The sequence below is a fragment of the Lathamus discolor genome, chromosome 13, assembly GCF_037157495.1.
Source record: "Lathamus discolor isolate bLatDis1 chromosome 13, bLatDis1.hap1, whole genome shotgun sequence".
In the NCBI taxonomy this organism is placed as follows: Eukaryota; Metazoa; Chordata; class Aves; order Psittaciformes; family Psittacidae; genus Lathamus; species Lathamus discolor.
The window spans coordinates 6,367,782-6,395,064 of NC_088896.1; the positions used below are offsets into that span (position 1 = coordinate 6,367,782).

General features: G+C 46.0%; 1 protein-coding gene across 3 annotated transcripts in view; it reads right to left on the reverse strand.

The window, feature by feature from the left end:
* Positions 1–27,283, reverse strand: part of TMEM104 (transmembrane protein 104) — a 44,460-nt gene that overhangs the window by 13,207 nt on the left and 3,970 nt on the right. For 2 of the 3 annotated variants that reach the window (XM_065694139.1, XM_065694140.1), the window contains exons 4-9: positions 26,033–26,114; positions 25,233–25,335; positions 24,747–24,827; positions 20,147–20,246; positions 19,294–19,402; positions 2,790–2,883 (exon numbers count right to left, since the gene is read on the reverse strand). In XM_065694139.1, the coding sequence (XP_065550211.1) occupies positions 2,790–2,883; positions 19,294–19,402; positions 20,147–20,246; positions 24,747–24,827; positions 25,233–25,335; positions 26,033–26,114 (569 nt within the window). The remainder of the gene's footprint in view (positions 1–2,789; positions 2,884–19,293; positions 19,403–20,146; positions 20,247–24,746; positions 24,828–25,232; positions 25,336–26,032; positions 26,115–27,283) is intronic. The other variant, XM_065694141.1, reaches the window with a different exon arrangement.

Here is a 27,283-nt window from a genome sequence, read left to right on the forward strand (position 1 = left end):
TGTCTGGGATCTGCACCAGTGTGGCACTTGGGCTTGCAAACTCCTCCTTCACCTTCCTCCCTTTAGAGACTTCAGCCTGTCCTTGTTAGTCCCTTAACCTGGGAGGAAGCCCACAGACAGATGAAGGACTGCATCTCCACGTTCTTTGAGCTGGCCTGGTTTTATTTCCCAGTTCAGACCCCAACGTTTAAGACTGTTATTTTTCACAGGCAGAATGACATTTTTCATGTCCGTGAGGTGTGGAAAGAGACCGTAGGCTTTGTTAGCTGGTGTGCTGCTTGCGATGAGCACGAGGCTCTGGACAAGGCTAGTGACATTTGATTATCACTTAGATCAGGAGAAAGAGGGAAAGCAACTTTCAAAGGCAAGGCTGACACTGTTACAAACTCCAGCAGAAATGACCTTCACACACAGCTAGCTCTCCCTGCTGCCAAGAACCATCCTCTCAGCCACTGTCATCTGAATCACTGCTATACCAGGGGCAGTGCAGCTTTACATCAGCCACTGCTGCTCTGAAATCCAGGGGCTTTTCTTTCATCAGGCTGAGGAAAAGCATGTATGGTGGGTCCTGCAGTAGGCACATTGCAAAGCCTGCACTGACCTCCCAGCTCAAGCAGGCTGGATTCTTTCAAATCATGACGTAAAATGTGTGGCAGCCTCCCATCCACACCAGGCCAGTGGGCACAGGTAAGCTGGATAAGCCACTGCTGGTGTGGGCAGTTGTTACCCAGCACAGCAAGCACGTAGGCTGGCAGCTCCAGTGCTCAGCTCTGCTGCTCAGAGAGCTTTGAGGAAGCTCCACCTTCAGCACTAAAACTAACTAAAGGAAGATGAATTAAACCCCACAGTAAGACAGAGTCCACATCTTGCCACTGGCTTTCAGGCACGAAAAGGAGCCCACAAAACACCATCTAAGACTGTTCTTTTAGCATCTAAGCTCTCTAAACACCAAGAAAAGACCAATCCATGTTTAACTCACAGCCCTGCTTTTGGAGGAGGGAACATCAGGGATGTGAGGACATGGGAGAAGCCAGCTTGCTAAATCCCTGCAGCATGGGATCCATCCTTAGCCTGGAATGTGCAGCAAGATCTTTGTTCCTGTTCCCTTCATCATGTGGCTGTTTGATAAATTGTCTTCCCTAATAAATCTATCCCTCATTGTACACATATGGAATCCGCCGCTCTAAGTAGCCACTGAGGTGCTGTCAGGGTCATTAAATATCATTATCTGGGGCAGCTGTTCCCCAGTGTGCTGACGCAGGAATCAATCAGGCTAAAACATGAATTTCCCCTACACTTCTCCAAACACTGCCTTTGTCTCTCTCCATCAAGAGATGAAAAAGAGAAACAGTTCTGCCTTTACGCCAAGGTTTAGCAGTCCTCATACTGGAAGGAGCCGGCTAAAGGGAAAGCAACGGCAGATCAGGCAGAAATCAGGTTGTCACAGAGACAGGATGAGGTCTGACTGATGTCTTTACCAGGAAAGAGAGGGCAGGGTGACTGGAAACAGGCCAGGGAGCTGAGCTGAGATTACTCCTTGTTAAAAAACAAAGCCAAACCCCCTCTTTTAATAGCCCTCAATGAGCTAACCTCTGTCTCTGAAGAACATTGGGGCTTTCTGACCTTTCCTATGCTCAGACAACAAAAGGAATAAACAGACATTCAGGCTTTTCACACCATCTGAGGTCAGGATTTGTTAACTCAAGCTGTTCAGCATCTGAGACTTGAGGGCTTAAAATCCAGCCTCATTTTCCTGGGTAATAACTGCTTAACCCCATCTCAAATGTTGTCCAGAACAGATCTTTTCCTCTGCAGTGAATACCAGCCACTTCCAAACAGGGTCACAGGCCTCTAAACTCACAGAAAAGGGATGAAACCCAACTGAAGTCAGGTCAAGTGTATGTGTGTGGTGGGAATTGGGCTTAGAAGCAGCTTTTCTTCCTATTCCAGGTCAGTGATACACATAAAGAGAGCTGATTCTGTGCTTGAACCATCTGGACTCACAAACCAGGAGACTGTTAACCTGCAGAAATGCTGCTCCTTGTTATCCCTGAACATCACTTACTCTGTCCATCTTACACAAGACAAGAGAAACCTCAACACAGGCCTCCGTAACACACACAGCACTCTCAGCCTTTAAGGGTATGTACACATACAAGCCAGATGTGGGGCAGCTGCACCTCAGGATGGCAAAAGCACTGGGGAAACAAGAAAAGTCATGATGCCTTATTTCATGATGGGAATTATCTGTCTTCCCAGAAGCTCTTGGCAGGATGATTCTGAAGAGAACTTACAAGAGTGGAGGTTCCCAAGGACAACACACATTGGTTTGGGGGATTCCAATGCAGGATATCCTATGCTAAAGCAAGGCCCAGGAATAAACCATGCAATCAGATGATATAACTAAGGGTGGAAAGTCTGACAGAAGTGCTTTTCGTCCTCAGATCAAACCAAAGATTCTTCAAAGGCTGTTGCACACATACTGAATGAGAAACTTGCTGCTGAACAGCAACCGGTGGGTATCATGGAGACTCTTCCAAATCCCTTCTGCCTCTCACACAAAGCAGATTAAAACTTCATCTACTAGCTCACATCCGATTGAGAACATTTGGATTGGGTTTGTTTTAATCACAAATTTCATCCTAGAACAAAAACCTTTTTCCTCAAAGATTTATCAGGACAATCCTCAAAGAGGTTGTTTTAACAAGAGCTTGCTTCCAAACAAGAATATCCTGCATTGTTATTGTGCCTCAGGTTCCATCTATGGTAAAGAGGTGGCCAAGACTCACCTATCCATCTCATGAGGGATGTCATGATCTGAAGGTACTTGGTCTTCTGCACATTGAAGAAGGTGAAAGGACCAAGGAGGAGAGTGAATGCTGCCTGGAAGCACAACAGAAAACACACAGGTTAACCCCCTGAAATTCTGTTTGCAAGATGAATTTACCACTAAAACAAAGCCTGCCTTCCAAGTTCACCTCCAGACACGTCTCTTTGTCATGGACCTTGCTTTGCTGCTTAATTTTACAGCTAAGTTGGCTGAGACACAGCAGGTCAAGCAAGCTGCTTGGTATCAGAGAACATGCCTTGGGCATGAGTAGAGCACAGGATCCTCTTGGCTCTCAGCCTCTTGCTATCACTGCTCCAGTACTCCTTTACTGACACATTTCAGTAAAAGCTCTCAGTGCAGCCTTATGGAACATTAAATATTAAACTGAGGCCTCTTTGTCCGGGTACATGCTCAGTTTAGGTCGGAATAGCAACAGCCATGACCAGACGGCTCACATTAACATTGACTGAGCAGCTTGTCCCAAGCTCAACAGCAAGAGGGCCAGGTCTGCCTGGAAGATATTGACTTCCCCACACTAAGTTGCTTGTTTTACAGCAGGAAGCTGCAGCGTTAACAGTTAAGCTGTTGACTTGGAAGCTGAAAACCTGTGCAAAGTGAGGGGAAAAATAAAGATACTCATAAGAACAAACTTCATTCAGCGTGGAAATTAAAGCTCCTGTCAATGGAGGCAAATCTTTATTCACTGCCCTCTTAGATGTATATGAAGAGAGCAGCATTTCTTAGCAAGTTCATCTCTGCCCAAGCACCGAGCACTCGAGCCCTACCTGCTTCAGTCAGATGGCAAAAGGCCTTACTGCAGGAAGGTAACAGACCTTGACTGAGGTCTGAACGTGACCTGAGAGAAGCTACTTGTGACAGGGAGACAAAATGGGTGTTAGAGAAGAGAGCCCTGCCTGTCATCGGTGGGATGCCAGGAGCTAGCAATATACTAACAGATCCAAAAGCTGTAAGCAAGCAGTATTGAGAAAGTCACAACACACACAGTATAGATTTGTTGAGCATCTCGAAGGGATTTTTAAAGACAAATATTCAACATTAATATTTACACATTGCTCTTTTCCATGACTTCTTCAAGCAGTTCAAGAAAAGGTGTCACCAGAAGGGAAGAACTGGGACTCAAAGGGGCAGGCAGCAGAGCCTCAAGGTCTCTGTCGACCCCAACAGAGTCAGCCACAGAACAGAATCCAAGCTATTTTAAGCCTAGTACAACCCCAAGAAACCTTTTTTGAGACAGTTTCAGGATATCTGCAAGGCAAATCGGCAATGCCTCGCATCACAAGTATTCTCAGACAACCCAAGTAAACCCAGAAGGGGGCCAGAGGAGAGAACCCTTGGTTTCACACGTCGCTCAGTGAAGACGTATTCTGATCTGAGGCCATCATTTACACCAAGTGTTGGCTTTTTGGCGTGGAGGTGGGGAGGACAGGGGAAAGAGGGACAGACAGCATGCACAGAATTCAGATCTGTGAAGAACTGAGGGTCCCTGGAGGAAATGCTGAAATCAAAAAGAATACATCACAGGCACAACTGGCAACAGTAAGAGCTTAACAAATAAAACACTTCCAGAGTTACACAGAAGCAAACCAGCTTTTTACTCTTTCTCTTGCTCCTTTCTTCTGGAGCTTAACTCCACTCTCCTGCTATGCTCTCCATCCCTCCAAGACTGCTACGCCATCCTCGGATAGTGCACAAACCTCAAAGGACTAAAGAGGGATGTAGGTCAAGGACCCAGAGCAAACCAAAGGAGATGCCTACTCTCTTACTGGAAATTATGCTTGAGTTTGTGACTAATCTCTCTCAACATCCTCTCCCAACACACACACTCTGCTCAACACAGCTTCCCTTCAAATCACGTTAATAGCTCATGCGTCAGAAAGAGCTGAAACAGAAAGAGACAGACGAAGGACGGTGATGATTAAGGGACAGGTGTCTTCTGCAAATGAGAATGCACCAGAACCAACTGGCAAAACAGCATCTCAAATCATGGCGAGGATTGACACAAGATCACTGAGCACCAAAGCAGCTGGGTCTGAAACAAGGATTTGTCTTAAGCAGCGACGAAAGAGCTATGTTAAAGTGGATTTGGGGCTCAGATGCTGAAAAGCATCAAAAGCATTCTTAGGTGGTAGAAGAACATGGGTCTCCTACACGCTGCCCAACATCTGCTAATGAAACTGAAAGAACACCTCTGGATGTTACACTCTGTTTTCTGCAGTTATTCTCCAGTATTGAAAGTAGCTTAAACAACTAAATCCATTCAGCACCTCTTTCAACTCTCTTCCTCTTCTGTGGGCTTTACTGCTCAGCTCATGGGGAAGAGATACCTTCCCATCCTTTAAGGTGATCAGTGTCTTGTGTTCTTAACAAGATCCTGGAGCAGGTCCAAAGGAACCAAGTGAGAGATGAATTCAAGTGCAATTGAAATTTATTACCTTTTGCACTTGATGCCCATTAGTGGTCCAAGACGGATATCCATGGATCAATACAAACAATGCTAAGGCCTGCAACGAGATGACTTGCCCTACTTTGCAGGGATTTGTGCCAACCACAATAAAGAAGGGAAGCCACAGCACACACACTGGACTGCTTGAGAGGAGAAAGGCAAGGCAGAAAAGGACAGCGAACAGCAGATGAACATCACTTTGATATGAAATGGTGCACAGATGTACAGGATTGAGCACAGGTCAGGGAAGAGGGGTCAGTTCCTCACCAACAGCCAGGACACGAGGCACAAGAACTCAGTCCCTGAATTGGAGCTAATCTCACTGTCAACCCTCAGAAGAGTCCCAAGGCCAGGAAACCTATTTAAAAACACATCCCCAAAAGGATGAGAACAGACCACGATGCTTAGAAGGAGGATGCCTACTTTCTCTTCCTTGCTGTGCCAGACATCTAAATGCTCTTCTGACCCATTAAGTTCATTAGTTTCCTAACTTCTCCCCAAGGAAAAAGTAAGCCCAAATAAGATCCTCAGACACACACTGAACTCTCCACCTGATGTTTTCCAAGCTCATCTTCCCTAGAGGGATACAATTTAAAGTGCTTCATTACACACTTAATTCAAACACTCTAAAACCTACATAGAAAACTGCACCAGTCAGCCCTGCCAGAAATCAAACACGTAGAGCTCCAGCACATCTAAAAGCCAGCTGAGATGTTCTCCAGGAGTTTATCATTCCCTTCCTAAGAGAAGAGGCAGAATGAGCAAAGTCTGATTTGATTAGAGGTTTTTCTATTAGGGAAGTGGTTTCCTATTAGAAACAAGCAGGCATACATGGCTGATTCACTGCTAAAGTTCAGGTAAGGGAATCCTCCCTTCAGCTAAGGAGGATCAGATCAACTCAATGTTTATGTTCAGAGGATGACACAGAGAAACCTTTACTGTGTTTTTGCTATTAAGCAGAGTTTCCTAATTTCAGTGCAAGCCTCTCCATTATAAACAGAAGTCAGACAAAGTGCCAGCCTTGCTACAGAGGGTATGCGGAACCCACACACATAAAATCAATGGAACAGACACAAACCACTTTATTTTTATCTCCCTTTCTCATGCTGTAAACCAGCATAAAGATCCAGCATACAGTGACCGAAAAACCCAGGGTTTTTCTCAGTTTTAATAACATTTCCAGTCAGAAAAATAGAAGCCAGCACGCACAGAGGAAAGAACAGCAGCTTGTCACCCTGAATCACACTCTTCTCTGCAGGCCAGTAGGAGTCACGAGCATCGCACCAGCTTGCTCAACCTCTGGCAGGGTCTTCAGATCCATTCCTCTCACCAAGCCAAGCCACAGCAGCACAGGCACCAAGGTTTGGGATCTACTCTGGGTTGGCAACTCGGGTGACACCAGTTCCCCAGCCTCTGCACCCAACAGCTCTTGGTATTTCAAAGCATAAAGCAGGCTGGTCAAGTCTTTTTGCCACAGGGGGAAACAAGCAAACCATTGCCTGGAATATATTTATATATATATTTATCTAAAAGTGTATTCTATTAAAGCTCTTATGTTAAAACTTGGTTACGTAAGGTTATGTATTGGCTTATCTTAAAAAAGCAAAAGTACAACCACGTGTTAATAGGACATCTGGCTGGGTTTATCAGCTTAGCTTCAGCCAAGAGGACCACCAAGAGAGCTCTCAACCACTAAGTGACGGCCAGCTAATGCCAAGAGCCTCTCAGGCCACACAAACATGCTTTAAGCCAGTCAGAGGGGTGTATTGACCGAACAGGTTCTTTATTGGCTTGAAGGGTCTATCTATCACTCTGAACCAGTACAGTTCAATAGCTTTCATCTGCTTCCCAGCATGCTGCTTCCACAGAAAAATGCCAATACGGCTCAGGAAGCACAATTAGCATCCCAAACAGAGCTGATTCACGTATTAGATGCAGCAGTTACAGCATTATGGCTGGTGCCTGCATACATTTGCAAGAGGACCATCTGAGAAGCAGCTTCATTCATAACTGTCATCGGAACTTGGTTATTTTCATGCTCCACAGACTCATCGGTAAGAATTGCATCCATCTTTGGCACTTGCTGAGTAGTGAATTAAAAACAGGAGCTACTGCTTCTTGTTGATTCAGAGCCTGGGAATTTTCAGACAGGCTGAGGAGAAGCAGAGTAGTTACCTGAGCAAAGTGAGACCACGAGGATAAACCCGTTAAATGCATAAAATACACCGGGAGGAGAGCAAAAAAGAGTTTGAGAGTTTAATACATGTATTTATGTGGCACAGGGCTATCATAGCAATGCAAAGCTAATAAATATCAGACATTAGGACATGGGTATGTTTTAATGCAAAGATGGTAAAGTGGTCTTGTCACTCCTTAAATATCTCCCTTTGGACTGAGGCCCCAGCCACCCTTCCTTTTCCTCTCCTCCTCCTCCCAGCCTTCCTCATCCTCATTCACAACCAGAACTCACCCCAAACTAAATCCTTCCTTGGAGGCTCTTGCTTCCCCTTGATAGAAGAAATACCAATATCTCAGATCAATTTCATTTTAGGATAGCATCAACTCTACTTCTGCTGATACTGATGTTCACCACTGTCGAGCAGTAGTACCCCTCTCCCATGGGGCAGAGTACAGCAAATAACCCTCCTCTAATGGGAAGCAAGCTGACATTTAAAGAGAAAGTTACTGATTCAACAAAATGGATCTCTCTCTTTAGTAGGCTTTGGCTGGAAAGTTGAGGGTTGAGTGTTTTATACAGGGCTATGCAGCATTCCCACAGCAAAGCAGGATACCGACAAGAAGACAGGAGCTTGACTGAACAAGCACCTCCCAGAGGAAGCTTTGCTTGATTCAGTGCTCAGACACAAGTAAAGTCTCCTTGAGCAGGGTAGGATGAAGCAGACATTTCATACATGCTGTCAGGAGTGGCAATGCTGACACCCGTTCTGCTTCTGCAGGAGGTCCCTGAGCTCAGAGCTATTTCACAACCCAGATGAGCACCAGGAGGGAAAGACAAAACCATCCAACAAAACCTGCCTGTGCATGGACACAGAGCAAACAAGATGTCAGGAGAAGCAGGGACTGGCTGCTCTGTTCCCACCTCAGCTGCTCTCCTCTAGAGTGTATCTAAAGAGACGGCCAGGAAGGAAAAAGCAAAACTTGATTTACCAGCACTGACACAGGTCAGAGGCTTTATTCCTGGCTGGAAGCTTGAACCAGACATCATCTTCGGTAGAGTAATTTCTTATTAACTGCTCTTTGTGTTCCTATTCACATCCTTGAGGATTTTTAGGGTGACTTTGGAGAGAAATATTAAACACAAGGTGCTTTCCCCACTCCCATTTGGGATTCATAGTTAGAGAAAGCAGAGCTTTATAACATTTCAGAGCTACCTGCAGCCTCTGATAGCGTCTCTGCACCCACTTCAATTGGTGGCAAGTGCTGTGCTACCAGCAACAGCCTCCAGTTGCTCGTGCCAGGGCTTCAGTGCTTTTCAGCTAAAACACAGCCAGAGAGAAGGGTCTCAAGTGCAATGTGGTGCCCTCTCTGCCATCTCTCCTCCCCTTCACTTGGGTGACAAGGCCACACTTCTCTCCTGCATGAGCTCATATCTCAAGCTAGAGAGCCAGATGGCACACGAGTGAAGGCGGCGATCCAAGCTTTCGCTGGTAAAGCTTTACCCCTTGCAGTGGGCAGTACAAATATAAATCCATGAGAGGAGTCGGATTGTTCAGGAAGGAACATTTTGGAGAGCTGAAAAAAAACAAGTAAAGCTGAAGACCCACAGCGTCTTAAGGCTGGAGGCAGGGCTGCTGCAGAGGCCGTGCTGATAGGCAGCAAGTTATCAGCAAACAAGCTATTATGAAGCTCTTAGAGTGGTTGGAAAGAGATAAACCAGCCACAGAACAAGGATTGCTCAATAGAAGTTGAAGGCAAGAGGGAATTTAACCTCTAGGTCCCCTGTAGAGTCAAGAAGTCACAACGAAGGGAGGAGGCAACCGCCAGACATCCCACAAGGAGTATTTATAGATAAAGAAACAAGGGCAGTTCCACTTTGACTACAGCAGGCATCTGCTACCACAGCAGCTCCAGTAATTAACATGCTGCTCTCAGGACACCTGGCAGAGGTTTAGAGTCATAACTCACACAAAGCACATTGCTGGCACCAAGGAGCCCTCACCCATCTCTCTCCCCAGTGCCTTCAGGCAGGGAGGAGACAGCCTCCAAGAACTAAGAACTCCACGGTGTCAATCGCACCATACAGCTTGCTCTCATCAGCAAACTTGCATCAATCCCACTGCCCATGTATCAAAGATGCTGAACAGCACTGGTCCCAATACTGACCCCTTAGGAACACCACTTGTCACCAGTCTCCACTTGGACATCGAGCTGTTGACTTCAACACTTTGAGTACAACCATCCAACTAATTCCTGATCCACAGAGTAGTCCACTTGTCAAATCCATGTCTCTCCAGTTTAAAGACAAGGAAGTCATGTGGAACGGCATCAAATGTCAAGGTAGATAACATCAGCTGCTCTTTCCTTACCCACCAATGCTGTAGCCCCAAAGCTACTGACTTTAACTGGACCTAGAGATTTCCAAAGGCTCTAATCCAGCACCAGCTTTGGATTTTGACTGCCCACCAGCTAAACAAGTGTACTTGTCCCAGTGGATGTCCTTGCAAGCTATGATCTTGCTGGGCATTCAATATACCCAGAACCTCCATGTGAAGCCCTGGAAAGCCAAGGCAGTACAGGAGGGTGCTGCTCTCCTCTCCCCACCCTGACTCAGGCCTGCAGCCTGTTGTGGAGCTGACCCATCTCAGAGCACCAGAACTTTCCACTTGGGAAAGAACACCCTGCAAAACTAGTGGTTCTTCCTGTTAAAGCAAAGAAATCCAGGCAGAAGTGATTTCAGAAAGTCATTCAGAGCATGGATTGCAGGCCCTGGCACACCTGGGGAGTGCAGGATCACAGCCAGCAGCAAGCTTGCACTCTCTGGGGTAAATACACTTCCATTATCATTTTTCACAACAAGAGAAAGATGGAGGCCAGCAATAACCCCGAGGTGAGTGGTATCTAATTTTTCATCATTGGAGTGTTTATGGCACAGCCATTTGCAGCATCTTGTAATCACTTTGCTGCCTCCTTGACCCCTGGCTCCCCCTTATCCTGCATCTCCTAATTGCATCCGAACAAGCAGGAGGGAAGCAGCAAAGTGGATAGAGATGCAGGAGAGCTGAATGGCTGCTTCGTGATACTTGGAAGGACAGCAGAGGAGCTGCAGAGCCAGGGCTGGCTGTACCCACTGCCACCAGCTTGCTTTGACCTCCCCAGAGGCTATGGAAGAGGAGCCTGACACTGGGTAGCCCAGAGTTGTTCCTCACCTCCCCAGTTTATTAGCATGGTATGAGAGATTAATGGGTTCCCTCCAAAGTGTGAGGGTATCATCATTATACACAGGCACTGACCACGATTCCTGCATATTCATAGCCTCTCTTGGCAACTACAATGGCACTGACATGGACTACAGAAGTCTCTGGGAGAGACAGCACAGAGTGAGGGAGACATGGACCAGCATGACACAGATGCACTGAGGGCCCTGCAAACACACCAAGCTGCAAACTGCCAGGGTTAGGAAGTACTTGGGTTCAGCAAGGATGACTGCTCCTGAAGGCCACTAACCCCTCATCTGCCATCACACATAGCACATCCACTACTAAGTAGTTGTTTCCCGTTTAATTTTCCCCACACAAACATCTCAGTTGAGTTTCACACAATTCCTGGAGGATACAGCTTCAGGACAGCGTTATTCCATTCACTATGCCACAGGCAGGAGTTGCCTTGAAGCAAAGGAAATGGCCCACACTTTGTAAGTACCTTGCAGCAGCACAAAAGCAAGAGATCAAGCCTCATAGCCGGGGGTTAGCAGGGTGCCTGGTTGCTCCCAGTCTCCTTTCTTTGACTCCCCAGTACAACACACACCAAAGTGGTGCAACAGGCTTCAGAGATCAGCTCTGCCTGAGAGCATTATATCGACTTCAACTTACAAGATAAATCCCAGCTGCATTATTTGTATTTATAGTCCTGCTTACAGAAGCATGAGCCACATGTGGGATTTGCTGATGTAGTCCAAAAATACACATTTTTGGACAAGAGTGTCAGTGATCTCACCCAGACAGAAAGCACAATTTAGGAGGATGTTAAGAAGTTGCAGACTTATTTAGGAGTTTGTCCAGAGCTCTTTCCTCCACAGCCTCTGGTAATGTTCAGATGGGCACTGACTGCACAGCTCTGCAGCCCTGGTGCTTCCTACCTATATATTAGGGAACTAATGATGATTTCAGGGGAGGAGAGATCAAGAGTGCTGTGCTAGTAAAGGAAAACGCTGATGAGGCAGGCAGCAAGGTCAGACCTCTGTTTAAAACCAAAATTGGTGGTAAAGCACTGAACTAAGTACTAGAAAATATGCTGTTGAGATAAAGGCTTGTATTGCATCTCCCAGGGGAGTGCTCAGCTGAGTTAACAGGTCTTCTCCAGCTGTGGTTTCCAGGATGCTGTCACTACCACTGCCCAGAATAACACTGCACAGAGGGAAATGCATTTATTACTTATGAAATGAAAGGTCTGCGAGCCTGCTGGAACAGTTGAGTCAAAGAAAGGGATTTGGGAAGGTTCTTTTTAAACCTGTACAGCTTAGAGTGGTGAGTGGGTGATCACAAAGAGATATCTGTTCTGACACCTGCCCAGCTTGGGAGAGATGGGTTTCCAATAGCAAGAGAACAGTGTCAGCTTTGGTGCCTTGCTGCCCAAGTGAGCTTACTCCAGAGGACAGCTTTACTTAGGCAAAGCAGCAGCACAGCCTCTCAGCCTTGCTGAGCAGCAGGGGCTGTAGCTGGAGCCCAATAAACACTACTTGTGAGTTCATACCTGTAGGAAGTGCACAAAAGCAGAGATATACCTAGAGCCACTTCTCTGCCCAATTCACATAGCTGCCTTGCTTTGTGCCCACCATCCATCACCACATAAAAACCAAGCACTGAAGTGTGCAGGACATTCTTCTATGGGGAAGTCAAGTGCACCTTAACTCACCAATGGCTTATCACATCATCCACCTTGCTTCAGTTAAGGGCTGACGCCTCCAGCACATCTGGCCAGGCACACAACCAACAGCACCTTTCCTTTCTATACAGCCCTTGCCAACAACTGGAGGTGTCAGAGGGGAAGCACCTGCCCTTTGGAAAAGCTCAGCATTCAAGTGACAGAGTAACCCAAGCTTTGCTTAAGGAAAAAAAGCTCTTCTCAGCTCTGCAGAAAACATATTCCAGTCCCCTGCACTATTGATTTTCCAGTGAAGAGACAAGCTAATCCTTTAAAGTTAGCAACTGTGAGACCACGGATTGAAGCAGCTTCACTATTGCGCCAGAGGCTGATTTCTACCTAGCCCTAGCAGCAGGGAGCCTTGCCTTCTGGCTGATCTTTCTTTGACTCAAAATTCCATCAGTTACAAGGAAAACAAGGTAAAAATCACACGCCAGAAGCTGAGCTCCTGCTCTTAGGTCACTACTACAAGTTTATATCCTACTTTTGCAACACTGCACTTGTCTGCCTCTCCTTTAGCCAGAAAAACCCTCTTACTCCCAAGGATAGTTATTATGTGAAGTTCCTTTTGCACTGAGAAACACAAGGGGTGTGGGAAGCTCCTAAAGAGCTGGTTTAATCTGTCACAGGCATATGACAAGTGAGCAATCGAAAGAATTTATTGACAAGCCCACAGGAGAAGAATGAACTGGGATGAACAAGGCAGGATTTATGCCATATTAACAAGGCTGTGTGCCAATTGCTACCTTATTAGTTTCACAATAAAGCAAGCTGCGAATTGCCTTCCCGTCCCAGACACCGTTTATTTGACATGAGCTCGGCTCCTGTCCTTCTTCAGCCACTTCAGAGCAAAGCAGCAATTAATACACCTTACTTTTTGGGAGCTGACTTAGATAAGAGGTATGAGAAGACTCCAATGAGCCCCTGAGACTGGGCTTTTAGCCAAGCAAAGCTGTATTTCAGAGGCACCTGTAACAAACAGTTAGGGCTACTGATATTTATGTTTAATGCAGTACTAATTCCTCTCTTGCCACAGCAGTGGCCCAAAACTCAGGTGCCTGTACATACAGAAATGGTATAATATTCTGGAGCTTTGAGAGGCTTTTCCCCTCTTTTGAAGGCTTTTAGAAGCAGCAGCTGCCTTTTTCTGCTGCATTTGTTTCTATTTCTATATGAGCATCATAATAAAACACATCAGAGCATTTGTGTTAAGGAAGATAACGCAATATCTTTGGCAAGGAAGTCTTACCAGGAATAACTTCTTACAGGATATGCAGGGTGGCATGCTAATAGTGCCCCAGTCCTGCTGCATCCTTACTGCAAAGCTGGGGGAACCTGGAACATAACAATGCTACAGTTTATGCAATTTATTTAAGCAAGATGATGGCTTCACACCAGGAGATGTGAAGGTCCTATCAGCTTCTCTGGCTCACTCTGGAAGCCCAGGACAAGCACCCCAAACCTTTCTGATTGATGAGTGTGAAATGAGCCCTCCCTGCTCCTGAAGCAGGTACCTTCCCACCATTGGTTCTCAAGGCCCCTAGACACTGAGACCTGTAAGAATAAATATCCAGGAGACAGCAGCTGTGACCCATTTATTACCGGATGCTGCTGCAGGGCACAGCTGAGGAAGGCAGGGCAGAGGAAAAGCACTTGCTGCAGAGGGAACAAGAGGAGCGAACCTGGGTGTCCTTGGAAGAAGCGCTCTGCTGGCAGCACTGCTCCAGCTCTTTCTCTTCAACTCCCAGTTAGCAAGAGACAGCTTAGATGTAGCATGGATGTTCAAACACTGCCATGGGGGCTCCCATCATATCACCGGTGGAAGGTTAATAAATAAAACACAAAAAAACACCCACAAAAAAAGCCCACAGAGACCAAAAGGCAACCACAGAGAGGTTGAGTCTCATGCACTGAACAAGCCCATCAAACTCCCCTAGAGCAGGCAAATGTATTTGGAAAGATGCATCTTGATAGCAAATACCACAGGTACCTTTACCCAGAGCAGGGGGTGCACACAACACGCAGCACAGTCAGGAAGGACAAATGCTGAGGAGGGAAGCAGAGCACGTACACCAGCAGCACAGAGCACAGCCCTACAGCCAACGAGGGCCGGGAAAGCAGCACCGCACCGAGGCAGTCGGGATCTACATCAACACTTATCAGTTCAGCCTTTGCATTTGCTGGCACTGAGCAATTGCATGTGTGTCCTCAGACTACCTCCCTTGCACAGCCTCCTGCAGCCACAGCCCGGCCCTGCTCTGGTCACTGGGTATTGCGATCAGAGCGTTGGGCCAGGGTGACATTGTCCCCTCCTGAAGAGGAATGGTAAGTGCCTGCAAGCCCGGTTGTTTTATTCACTGCACAAGCACGTTTCCAACTGGGATAATCTCCATTAAACCATCTGCGCTCCCATCTTCGCTCGGCCCGCACCCGCTGGGCTGCCTGCGATGCTGCAGCATCTGTGAACCGGCAAAAGCGGATGCCGCGTCCCTTTCCCAATCAGCTAAAACCCAGCAGAGACTCAGACAGAACAGATGCACCTGGTAGCTTTGACACAGTACAGAGCCAGGCTACCAGGAGTACCTGTGCCAGTGCCTCTTCTGAAAGGCGTACGGCTCGCCCTGATAGTTTAAAGCCATTTCCTTTCCATCGTGGGAAGGCACCATGCCCCAAACTGCCAGAAGAGGAGGGCTGAGATTTTAGCTACATTGGCTGCCCTGGTGCAGAAGAGAAGCACTGTGTGCCAGGTCATGAATGCATTTTGGATCAGACACTCCGAATGGCTGTTGATCCCCAGGATTTAATCTCATATTTATCTCATAGCTGCTTTCTAGAAACAGGGACTATCATGTCACATTCCTGCATCACTGGAACCGAGACAAGAAAGTGTTATGATGAAAGATCTGAAACTTCAATCCGCTGCCCCTTCCCCATAGCCTATACAGAAGATGCCAAACCAACATTACAGCAAGCTGATAAAACAACTTGCATTGAAGCATGAATTCGGCATGCAGAAAACTTGACCCTGTCCTTAGCATTGCCATTGAGACAGCCAAGGCACTTGGGAGTCACTTCAGCTGTTGAGGACATGACAGCATGGTGAGAGATCTGAAGCAAAGATAGAAAGCCATCGATCTGCTTTAACAGTAATCAGTGCTTGCCTTCAACAAGGTCGCAGGGCCATCTAACATATGCTTTTCTTCCAGCCAATTTGCCCTGCATGGTCTTGCCCTCAAAGGCATGGAACAGCTCAGTGTCTGGGTTCAGCTGTAACAGTGATTCTTGTCCTTCCTAGTAGCTGGGGCAGTGCTGTGTTTTGGATTTAGTCTGAGGATAACACTGATGGTTCAGCTGTTGCTCAATGCTGCTTACTCTCGACAAGGACCTTTCAGTCTCTCATGCGCTGACAGTGAGAAGGGGCACAAGAAGAAGGGAGAGAGCACAGCCAGGACAGCCAAACGGGTATTCCATACCACATCACATCATGCCCAGGATATAAACTGGGGGGAGTCATCCAGTAGGGCTGGGTCATTGCTCAGGTTAGGCTGAGTGCTCGTCAGTGAGTGGTGAACAATTGCATTGTGCATCACTTGTGTTTATTGTTTTTCCCTTCCCCTTTTAGTTTTATATTATTTCCCCTTTTTATATCCCTTATTACTATTATTCATAATAGTTTTATATTGTACTTCAGTTATTGGACTGTTCTGATCTCAACCTATAGGATTTTACTCCTACAGTCCCAAAGAAGAGGCAAATATTAGCAGCAAATGATGGGACAGGAGTGAAAGCCTATTTCAGTATTTCCTGCACTTGCCTTCACTTATTTGTTTTGCATGCCTTTATTTTACAAGGCAATTTACAAACAAGCAGCAAGACAACTATTTGTTCAGACAAAGGTTAATAGGGGCCTAGTGGTCTCTGAAGACTCTGCAGTCACGCTTAGGTGTGAGATTTTGGAGTAGCAATAAAGATGCTGCTCAGACAAGCAAGTCTCAAGAGAAGAATTTAATCTGTCTAAATATTCTCATTATGTACAGAGTTTTCAGCTTCCATTCACAGTGCTCAGAGCAGACACAGCTTCCAGAGGCCTTTTTGGACAATAAAGCGTGAAATAGGATTTTTACATCAGTCATTATGCCCCTTTCCACCCCCAGCTCAAAGAGTCAGTGTTTGAAACGGGTTTTGTCGAAAAGAGCAGCGCTGGGAGAGAAAGAGTCGACAGGAGGAAAGCAGCACAGACCTTTGGCAGACTGGTGGCACTTGGCACAAGAGAGCTCCCATTGGCACCATTTTCCCACAAAACCTCAAATAGATTATTTCTCCCTAGAAGTCTAAAAAAAGGCTTTCTGTGGGGTCATGCACAGAGTAAGAAATGTAGCACTACATCCGGAGATGCGCTTCACTGTAACGGGCAAGAGGTTCTAGTTACATGCCCCCCATCTTGCTCCTAAAAGTCACTTAGACCTAAATACATCACTAAGATGAGGTGAGAAAACTAGAGGCGGGCATCTAGGACAAAAGGACTGATCCAAAAACTCAGCTGCTTTCTTTTGGGATCACAGTGTCCATCTGTCCCCTTGCCAGAGGGGAACATAGCCTGCAAAAAGAGACCTTGTTTGTCCACTGGAACATGGAACCTGAATTATTCCAACAAGCAAGTATTCAAAAAGTAAAAGAGTCAAGAAAACAGATCAAGTTCTCCATGGGTATGATCTCCTGGGATCAAGAGAACAGCTACGCTCCTCATGCATCTCACCCCTCCTCATTTTCATGTTGCCTTTTCCCCCTCAGACAGGCAGGTTTCAGCTTTTCTTGCATATTAAAAACTCCACTTCTATAAAGAAGAAGCTTGGACAAAATTTTTAGAGATAATTACAGTGCTTTGCTATTAAATCTTTCGCTTGAAGTCAATCAACTTCCTACCCCCATCCTCTCACCCTCATGTTTCTCTCAAAGTGTAAGAGCTCAAAGTACTGCTCACATTGCTAACAGGACAAGGAACATATTAATCAGCACAGTCACTGCAGAGGCAGCCCAGACTTGAAGACAGCATCAGTACTATGCTCTGAATGCTTTATATCCCTCTCAAGGCGAGCCATCATCATCGTTTAGAAAACCACACAAGTCAAACAGGGAGTGGGACCAACAGAGCTAGAATTAGAACAAATCCCAGTTTACTCCCATACTCATCCAGGAAGAAGCATTAGAGACTTTAGCAGAAGAGCACAACTTGGAGGTAATGCCAATACCCAGCAAGGTCCTGAAAATAGTGAATGTGGGAATCACCCCCCTGCAAGTAACCCACCACAGACTGGTACGTTCCAGTATCTGAAGAGGGCCTACAAGGATACCAGAGAGGGGCTCTTCATCAGGGATTGCAGTGACAGGACAAGAGGTGATGGGTTTAAACTTAAACAGGGGAAGTTCAGGTTAGATAAAAGGAATAAGCTCTTTATTGTGAGGGTGGTGAGGCACTGGCACAGGGTGCCCAAAGAAGTGGTGAATGCTCCATCCCTGGCAGTGTTCAAGGCCAGGTTGGACAGAGTCTTGGGTGACATGGTTTAGTGCGAGGTGTCCCTGCCCATGGCAGGGGCTTGGAACTGGATGATCTTAAGGTCCTTTCCAACCCAAACCATTCTACGATTCTGTGTTCTCCCCAGAACAATCCCTGTCTACGTTTAAGAGGGGCAGGAGAAAAGCACCAAACCACTCAACTCCTGAGCAGCGAAGGATTAACCACTACCAAAGCCTTTGCAGATATTTATTCTCCAAAGCCATACAAGCAGACAAGCAGAGGGAAAAGCTCCTCTGAGAGCTATGTACACAGGCAGCAAGTCTAACGCTTACACAGCCTTCATTTATTTTTTTTCCAAGTCCTAACAACAATTATCTTCATGAATTATAGACATAATATCCGAGAGATGCAGGCAGTAATTAATGTCTGTCTGCCTTTTCTGACTAGCTCCTTCTGCTGGGTCAGAGAGAGTTATTGAAATGCAGGAAGGAAATCTTCCATCTCCTGGAAGTTTTAAAGAAACAGACTAAGACACAATTTAATAAAGCAATAATATTTCTCTTCAATAATTAACTAGGCTTTGACATTCACTAATATTCCTGAGGCCCAGCTCTTCCTTTTGCAATAATGTTGGGACAAGTGCACTCAAGGATATGATCCCCTGAATGTCTAAAATGGACTAATTGCAAAATTGCTTCGGATACCCCTTACCCCTTGATTTCTCTGCACACACATGGCCACAGTCATTCTTTTTCCCTAGAATTCTCACTGATACCCTTAACAGAAGCCACACCATGCAGCACCTGCACACTTCCCTCTTCTTTCGCCCTACTAAAATCTGCCTTCAGGTATGAACACTCAACTGTCCCCAAGCTCAAGAGAAGCAGTTTATCATCCTTTGGCAAAAACCTTGGTTTCACAACCGAACCACAGCAATAGATAATGCTAAACTAGACAAAGCTATTGCTAGAGCAGCATACAGCACTGGGTGATGTTTAAGTTGGTTGTTTCACCATCTCTCATGAAGCAGATTCTCTTGCAGCATAAACAGTTTGATTCACAAAAAGAATGCACTCAAGAGAGTTTAATATACTCCAGTCTATTAACAACAATTACCTCCAAGCAACAAGCAATATAAAACTATACAACAGTAAGACAGAACTCTACTTAAACTCAGAATCATTCTGATGGCCACCAAATTAAAACACAGCCACGTCACCAAGAATGAAGAAGGGGTCTGTGGCCAAATAGGTCAGACTGAACTAAGAGTTTCACACCTCTGTCGTTCACTTGAGCCATACTATCTCTATAGGAAAAAAATCCCTTTCCACTAGAAGCAAAGTTTCAATGGGAATAATGGTGATCCCAGTTTCAGAAACTCACCAGATACAGTCTGTAAGCATCGATTCGTCGAATTGGCCCCCAGCACTTGTCTGTATCATTGTACTTTGTGTCATCTCCAACACTGCAAGAATGGTTGCCAGTGGTACTGCTGGGAAAGGAGGGAGAAACAAAAGACAGTCATTAACTCCTAGTAGATGCCTTCCCCTCTCCTGCATTCAGGACAGAAGAATGATCAGAAGCCTGAAGTGTCCATTCCTCCTCTCCCCTGTTCTTTTATTTTCTAGGCTAACAGAGCAAGTCCCTGAGTACCATACATTGAAAGACAAAGTCCTGAATTGCCTTTAGTCACTTACAAGCTTGGTCATTTGGTCATCAAACTAGGAAGTTAAGGTCACTGAGGTTTTCCATTCCCAAGTCATGAGTTCAAATCCAGCCCAGATTTGATCAAACCAATCACTTTCATGGTCTGTTTTGTTGAGAAAGGAACTGGGCTCAGTCCAGAGCTAAGTCCATGTAATGCCACCACTCACTGGTCACAGTCTTGGTAAGCATCACACCTCTCATCTCTTACTCAAAGAGACAGAGAAGCTAAAATCCTGCACAGAATATTGTGATCTAACTATTGAGCAACAAGTCCCATATCTGCAGGTGTTGAAGCTGCAAGTATTTCACACCTGAGGACTCATCTGAAATCAGGTCAGCTACTTCTCAGGCAGGCAGCAGGCACTCAGATGGCGAACATAAACCAACATCACCTTCCCACCCACAGGTGATGCTGAGCTGTCTCCACTCCATTCTTGAGAAAGCAGAGTTGATCCCAGTCACCCCATCAAATCCAAAAGTCTGCTCTTTCCTGTGTTAGCCACAACCCCACAGCAGTAAGTACACTTACCAGGTCACTTGCATGAGAGAGACTGGTACAGCTGCTGCGTAGATTGCCAGGTCTCCATAGAGGTAGATGATTATGCAGAAATAGAAGAGGTTGACACCCACTGCAGAAAAGGAAATATTGTACAGGCAGCAGAGCACTTTAAATACAGCAAACTAAGTCTTTGAAAATACATCACCATTGGCCTCCATAGTTTACTTTTTTTCTGCAACAAACTGCACCCAAGGGTCACATCAGCAGCTCAGGGAACTTAGCCACAACACAGGAACTGACAGGACACAAGGTGCCTCAAAGCTCAACTCTGCCTCCTTCAACACTTCTTAGCCCTGACACTAAACTCTCTGGTTCAAGCCCCTGTTCCAGTCACTGGTCAAGACCAGCAGATCTCAAGTCATCTGCCAGATGAAGCTGTCAACATGGAAGAGCTGCAGGCAAACATCTATAGCTGATGCTCACAGGCCTGGTGTCAGCACAGCTTGACAAACAGTGAAATGGAGAGAAGAGCCTTTAGTGCCTGCTGATTTCAAACCCTCTGTCTGCCAACCTGCAGGACCTTCACGGTAGAGACTTGGCTCGGCAGAGCTGAAGTTCCACAGGGTTGAAATGGAGCTGCTCTGGGAGATGCCTTAGCATCAACTGCTTAAGCCAAGGTTCAAACCTGCAAAGCCCTCTTATCCTATTGCCACAGTGTTCACTGTTCCTGCCCCTGACTGTTTTCTTTATTGCTTTAAAACCTTGCTTTGTGTTCACCTGTGAGATCAGAAAAAGTCTTAAACAAGTGAACTGTGTGCATAGAACAGCCTTCGTGGGGCAAACCAAGACAGTGCCGTGGAGGGCGAAAAGCTGCAGGGATAGAGAAACACTTGATGAGTCCCTTGGATTCCTTTCTTCCAAGCAACTCAGTATAAATCTCACCAAGAAAGAACAAACTGGAACATATTTTAGTTCAGAGACAAGTGAGTTACAAAAATACAGAAGAGAAAAGCCTCAGATTTGTTTCATTTAGGAAATTGACATTGATGGAAAATAGCTCAAGGAACCTGTCCACACTTTGAAGTTGCGATGCCACCTGATGCTTAATCCTAATGCAGCTTGAGCAGATCAATTCACCTCCTCCAGCCTTGCATGTGACAACTATCAAACAAGGGCAGCAGTGCTGCAGGAATGCAGAGAAATCTCTCTACAGTGCTTGGATGCCCTGAAGTTTTACCATCACACTGCCCCTGGATCCCTGCATGTCAGAAAGCATTAATAGCCATTCTTCTTGTTTAAATAAATCACTCAATATGCTGAGCCTATTTAGCATAACACATTACTAAAAAAGGGTTCTATTGGGAAAGCAGCAATAAAACTTCCCTGCTTCTGCAGAGCCACACACTAAGCCAGGATTTTAGAGTTGTTCCTCGTTTGAACAGACAAATGGAGATGTTACAGAAATTGTCAGATCATTTCATGCTGTTCCCCCCTTGTTCTCCTCCTCTGTAAGAGATTTAAGATGGTTTCAGAGTTAAGGAGTCTCTGTGTTGTTCTGAATGTGGCAACATATGACCTACCAGTAGTTCTCTACAATTTCCCACTGAAAAGGGTTGAAGGTTATAACAAATATAACATATAGCATAGAAAAGAAGCTGCAAGACACCCTGAAGCACAGGGGTATACACACGCAGATACAGAGTCTGCTTTGGGATCTGCTACTCATCTCAGGTACGCCCCCCCAAAAAAGGCTAACATGACCAGCTAAGCCCTACCAGCACCATCACATACCCACCAGCACATACTGTGTCCCCACTCCAGTGCAGGCTTCTCTGTGGAAAATCCAGGTGACATTCCTCTCCCGATCTCCTCCTCTCAAATACAGGAAGACTCTAGCATCAGTTCTTTTATAAACTGCCTCTGACCCTCTCTGATCAATACTTTCATTACTGGACACAAAATGGGGAGGAATAAAAGAAAATCAATGACTTCCTGTGGGGAAACAGCATGATAAATGTGCCTAGAATCCATCACCGCAATAAATCACTGCTTGGTCCCAGAAGAAAGCACCCAACACTGCACCTTATAAAAGCAAGCAGTTCTTCGGAGCCAGCTCTTTGAAAGAGCGCACAAACCATCACAGCCTAAACCTAAGTCAGCTCCCTTTAAGAGAACAGACAGTTTGAAATTGAGATTTATCCCCAGCTTACCTCCCAGGACTGCAGATTCAACTGCTGTCAAGTTCTTGAAAATAAAAATCAGTCAGGAGAAAGCAGCAGAGAACTCACTGGAACTCAGAGGCTCTGAGGTCTCCTGCAAAGCTTTTCACCAGCTATTCCCCCCCTGAAGGCTGTAAAGCCCTCAAACACTGCAGGTTTGGATTTTTGCTTTGTATATCGTGAGCAAAAACCCACCCAGACATTGGCTAGCTGTGAAACTGCAGAGGTTGGTGCCTGGAGCCAGGACTTCTCCAGTGCAGCCTGGTTTCTTGGCACTAAGCAGGACTGGTCACTGACAAACTGCCCTTACTGAAGGCCTTTCTGTGCAACCATCACCTCAGCAAGGATCTGCAGAGGCAGGTACTTCACTTGTCTCCTTGCAACCACTGTTCAGCAGACCAGAGGGTGTCTCTGAACAGCAACAGACTAGGGATGGAGCCTCATTGCTGAGCACAGAGGACGGGAAAGCAGCAGATCAGTTACAGATGCCTTAGACCCTTTGCTGGGTGCACCTCATCTCATTTGGAAGCCACAAGTTGTTTCATAGAATCAACAGTATCACAGACTGGTTTGGGTTGGAATGGACCTTAAAGCTCATCCAGCTCCAACCCCCTGTCAGGGGCAGGGACACCTTCCACTAGAGCAGCTTGCTCCAAGCCTTATTCAACCTGGACTTGATGATGGTTTCAAGCCATAGTCTGCTGTTCCAGCTGCCTTCCTGCAAAAGGATTCATCCTTTTTCCCTGGGGAGGATCCCCAACACATAAATCAGATAACTCTGGCTAAAGCAACATTAAGACAAAGGATTAAGAATTAGAGTCCTAAGTAGTTTATATCACTCAGCTAAAGCGTACACCAGTGCCTGGCAGAGAGGACGTGTGTTTCCAGCACCCTCTACAGGCTGAGCAGCTGCCAGCAGCAAGGACTAGAAGACAACCCCTGGCTGGCTTTGGGGAGTCGTAACCACCTCCCCTGTGAAGCACATACAAAGCAGGGGCCTTCTGGAGCTTGTCAGTGGGAGCACTCTGCTTCCTGTGATCCCCCAGCTCTCCTGCAGCTTAAAAGGCTCCTACAGCTGAATCCTCAGCAATACAGCCAAGACCTGTTACATGGTGCTTACTCTCAAAGCACTTCCCAAATATCACTCCCCAGAGGATGAACAATAGACAGAGAAGCGTTCACAGTGGCAATGCACACAAGCAAGAAAGCTTGCCTAAAGTCAGAGCAACCCAGTACTCAAGGCAACAAGACATTCCTAGTCCTGTTTTGGACCAACCCCGGTCTCCAACCCACACTCAGGCCACGTCACCTCTCCTCTGACCAGAAAAGTGGCAGCCTGATCCCAGGTGGATTATTTTGACAGTCCCAAGTGAATTAAATCTACAAAGGCCCAGAAGAGGCGTGCAGGGAAATTAGAAAGGTTTTTTTTTTTTTTCAATTGGACTTTAAAATCAGAAATAATCTAGTTCAAAGACTCCTCGCTTTAAGCCCAGCTGTCCTTCAAAGGCAATGGACTTGCACAGGCATAAAGCTGATGTAACGCAGTGGAAAAACCCAGCCCATCGTGTCTTTGTGAAGTGGCCAGTGAACAAGAGAAAAATGTCACTTTCCACAAGAAATGGGGCCTGACAGGCTCAAAACTGCACAGCCATTGTGTTTCTGATGGTTTCCTGGCTCTACACAGCATTTCAAATTGGTTTACAAGTTTCAGGATACCCAACGTTGCAGTTTGCATTTCTATCGCATGCGGAGGTGGATATGGCTTTATTGCAGTACAGTTACAAGTTTGTTCCCTGGCATACAAGAGGCATTTAAAAGCAGTAAGACAAGACAGCTACCTATCAAATGCACACCTTTCAGTCCCTCACATCCCAGCAGCTCTCTTGGTGACTCCCCAGACACAAGCAATTCTCAAAAGCTCTCCCCAGAAGTGTCTCTCCCTCAGACTGACGCAGGGTCCAGGGCAGCCCAAACACCTTGTTCTCAAATGCTACAGCCAAGATGGAACTAGTGAACTCTACAGCTGGGCTCTACTGCTTTAGATGGTGGAGATCACAGAGGACAGATGCACTTCAGAGTTAGGTTAAGAGCAGTCAGAAAACCATTGACTTACACGTATCTGTCTCAAGGAACCGGACCCATAACCTGCAGTATTTTGGCTAGTTCCACTACACCACAATGCCCTCCCCTTCATGCAGGTTCAGGCCACATGGCCTATAAATCATCTACTTTGTGGAAACAACACACAGGGGGATGAAGGCAGTCCACAGAGAGAAGAAATGATATTTTAGGGTGGAATCATCACAAACTCAGGATGCAAACCCACACTGCAAAGCACGCAAAGTAGGGAGAAGCCATACACACAGGTGCCAGAGGACCTGAAGGGACTGCTAAAAACAGGAGTTACTTACCTTTGTTGAAGAACATGGAAGCCATCTGGCCCATTTCCACCCTCTCAGTAATTTCAAAGATATTGGGGGAGCCACGTCTCTCTGCAAGTTAAAACAAGAAGTGTTTCAACCCTTCAGTAAACCCCGAGGCCAGACTGAAGACACTCAGGAAGCTCTAGCAACAGTTTGAAGGACAGTGTGTACGACTCACACCTGCAGAGTCACTGGTTCAATTACTCTGCTGAAGCTAGTTTAAAAGTGTTTCAAAAATAAGATGTTCTCATCTTAGTGACCTACAAAGAAGAGATCTTTATCAGACTGCAAAAGGCAAACTGAATTCTCAATGAGTCTTATCTTGCAAGTGCTAAGGACTGTGGGAGGTAAGCATGTGGAATTAAGGGTGAAATGGACAGAAGAGTCCTTCCAGTTCCACTTGCTGGAGCCCACTGGGACACAGTCTGCAGCAAGAGACCTCAGACGCAGTGAAAGCATGAAGTGGGTACTTACGAACTGACAGGATAGGTCGTGTCTCTGCTCGCTCGTAGCCGTCTTGGAGGAGAACATCGGTGTCAGATACACCAGAGGAAGAATCCTCATCCTCATCATCCTCCTGGAAGAGAAGCCCAGACCCCTCTGCTGAGATGTCTGTTACCCACATTACTGGCTGTCACGGTCTCACTTCCAGAAACTCAAAAGAAGGTCCCAAACAGGGATGGGCAGGACATGCAAGCAAACACAAAAGCAGGAAGCCTTGGCCCAGGGTTCGGATGCTGCAGGGAGCAGAAGTGAGCTCTGTCTCCCAACTCCAACCCAATAACATACAGGCAGGGATCCAAATGAATGCAAACAATGCCTCACGCTGATCCAGAAAAGCCACAGGTAAGTTTTACAGCAAGAGCATACTTCAGGACTATCCATTCCCTGGAATACAGCCCAAGTGACAGCAAGGATGTGCCAGCCTGTACCAGTTAAATGACCCAAGATCAGTAAGGATTTATAGACCTCAGCATACTCCAAATGGCACCAATATATTGGCTGCCACCTCTCCACATTCACTGAGCAGCGCTTCTGGGCAAGGAGAGCACAATCAGTTAATAAATGGGAACAGCACAAGAGATTTTTCAAAGCAGGAGCAGAAAATCCTGTCTTTAATGAGCAACTCCGCAGGGAACTAACAGCCCTATTTCATATGGCAAAGTTAAGTACAGCAGAAATTTACTCCTTTAGAGTTACTAATGAGGCAAAGATGCAGAGGAATCTCAGGCAAGTCCTACATGATAGAAGAACAAGAGAAAGCCCACACAAACCTTGCGTTTCTCCATTCTCTTCCATCGCAGCTGAGCATTTGCAGCAGCCATGGCTTCCACCACAAAGGTTGTAGTCATATAGCTGGAGAGAGAAACTCAATTGGTATCAATAATAATCCAGAACTGTCACAAAAGGGAGATGAACAATTATTCCCATCTGTAAGAGCAAACAAACCAAGACAACCCTTTCACCTGCTCCACACACACACTGCACTGCTGGTACAGTGTTTCATCTCTGTTTGCTGCTCCCTCCTGTTCTTCAGATGAAGGTGTCAAGCAGACAAAAGAATGCAGTACAATACAACATGCCTTCAGATATAAGAAGACACTTTAAGTATCTGTAAGGCACCTTCCTAGTGTTTCTGAGGGGTTGAGAAATGCAAGAGGACTTCCCCATTTGTTAGAAAGCAAGCTTCCTTCCTCTTATTAGGGTCAAGGACAAACATAGTACTATGCTGAAGCTTATCTGTTAGGGCCTGTGGCAAAGGTACTACAGTCCAGTAAAGAATCTTACAAATGGCATCAGAAGCAAAGCAGCAATCCAAGAGCAAGTAACAGATCACACATGTATGAAAATACACTTTGCTGGAGGCCCCGTCCTGAAGCCCAATTTCTGCTTAGGCTCTTCTGGCACTTGAAGGGTCCCCAGCAGGCACGAGGAAGTCACAAGCACCAGAACAAAAGCAACAGGGCAGCACAGCTCCCAGGGCACACAGCTTCAAGCTGTGTCTTCTCAGTTTAATCCAGACCATTTTTGGCATGCAGGTTCAGAGGTTTGTGCTCTTCTGCTGACCCTGAAGGACTGTCAGCTGGTGCTGAGTGTCATACACTGCATTTACACTGTTAAACTAATGCACCTAAGAGGAATTGCTTCCAAAGGTCCCAATTACTTGTACTCCCACAGTTTATATTTTATTAAGTCTTTGGAGCATTCAGCTTTGAGGTGGGGAAGTTACAAGCATTACTACAATCAATACTGACCATAGAGTACCTCTATATAGCAGCACCCATCAGATCCAAAAAGAACTGCCTCCAAATCAAAGCTGGTTACTGACAAGAAAGGAACTTCTAAATTCCATCTGTACAAACACCAGGAGGGGATTTTGGTTTATTTTACTTTAAAACCAAGCAGGGATTCATAGCCCATTAGAATATAGGAATTCTATTAATAACTACTTAGACATTCGTGCTGTTATCAACAGCCTCCAGCTCCACCTGCTGATCCAGCAGGGAGACATCTGGGAAGAACCT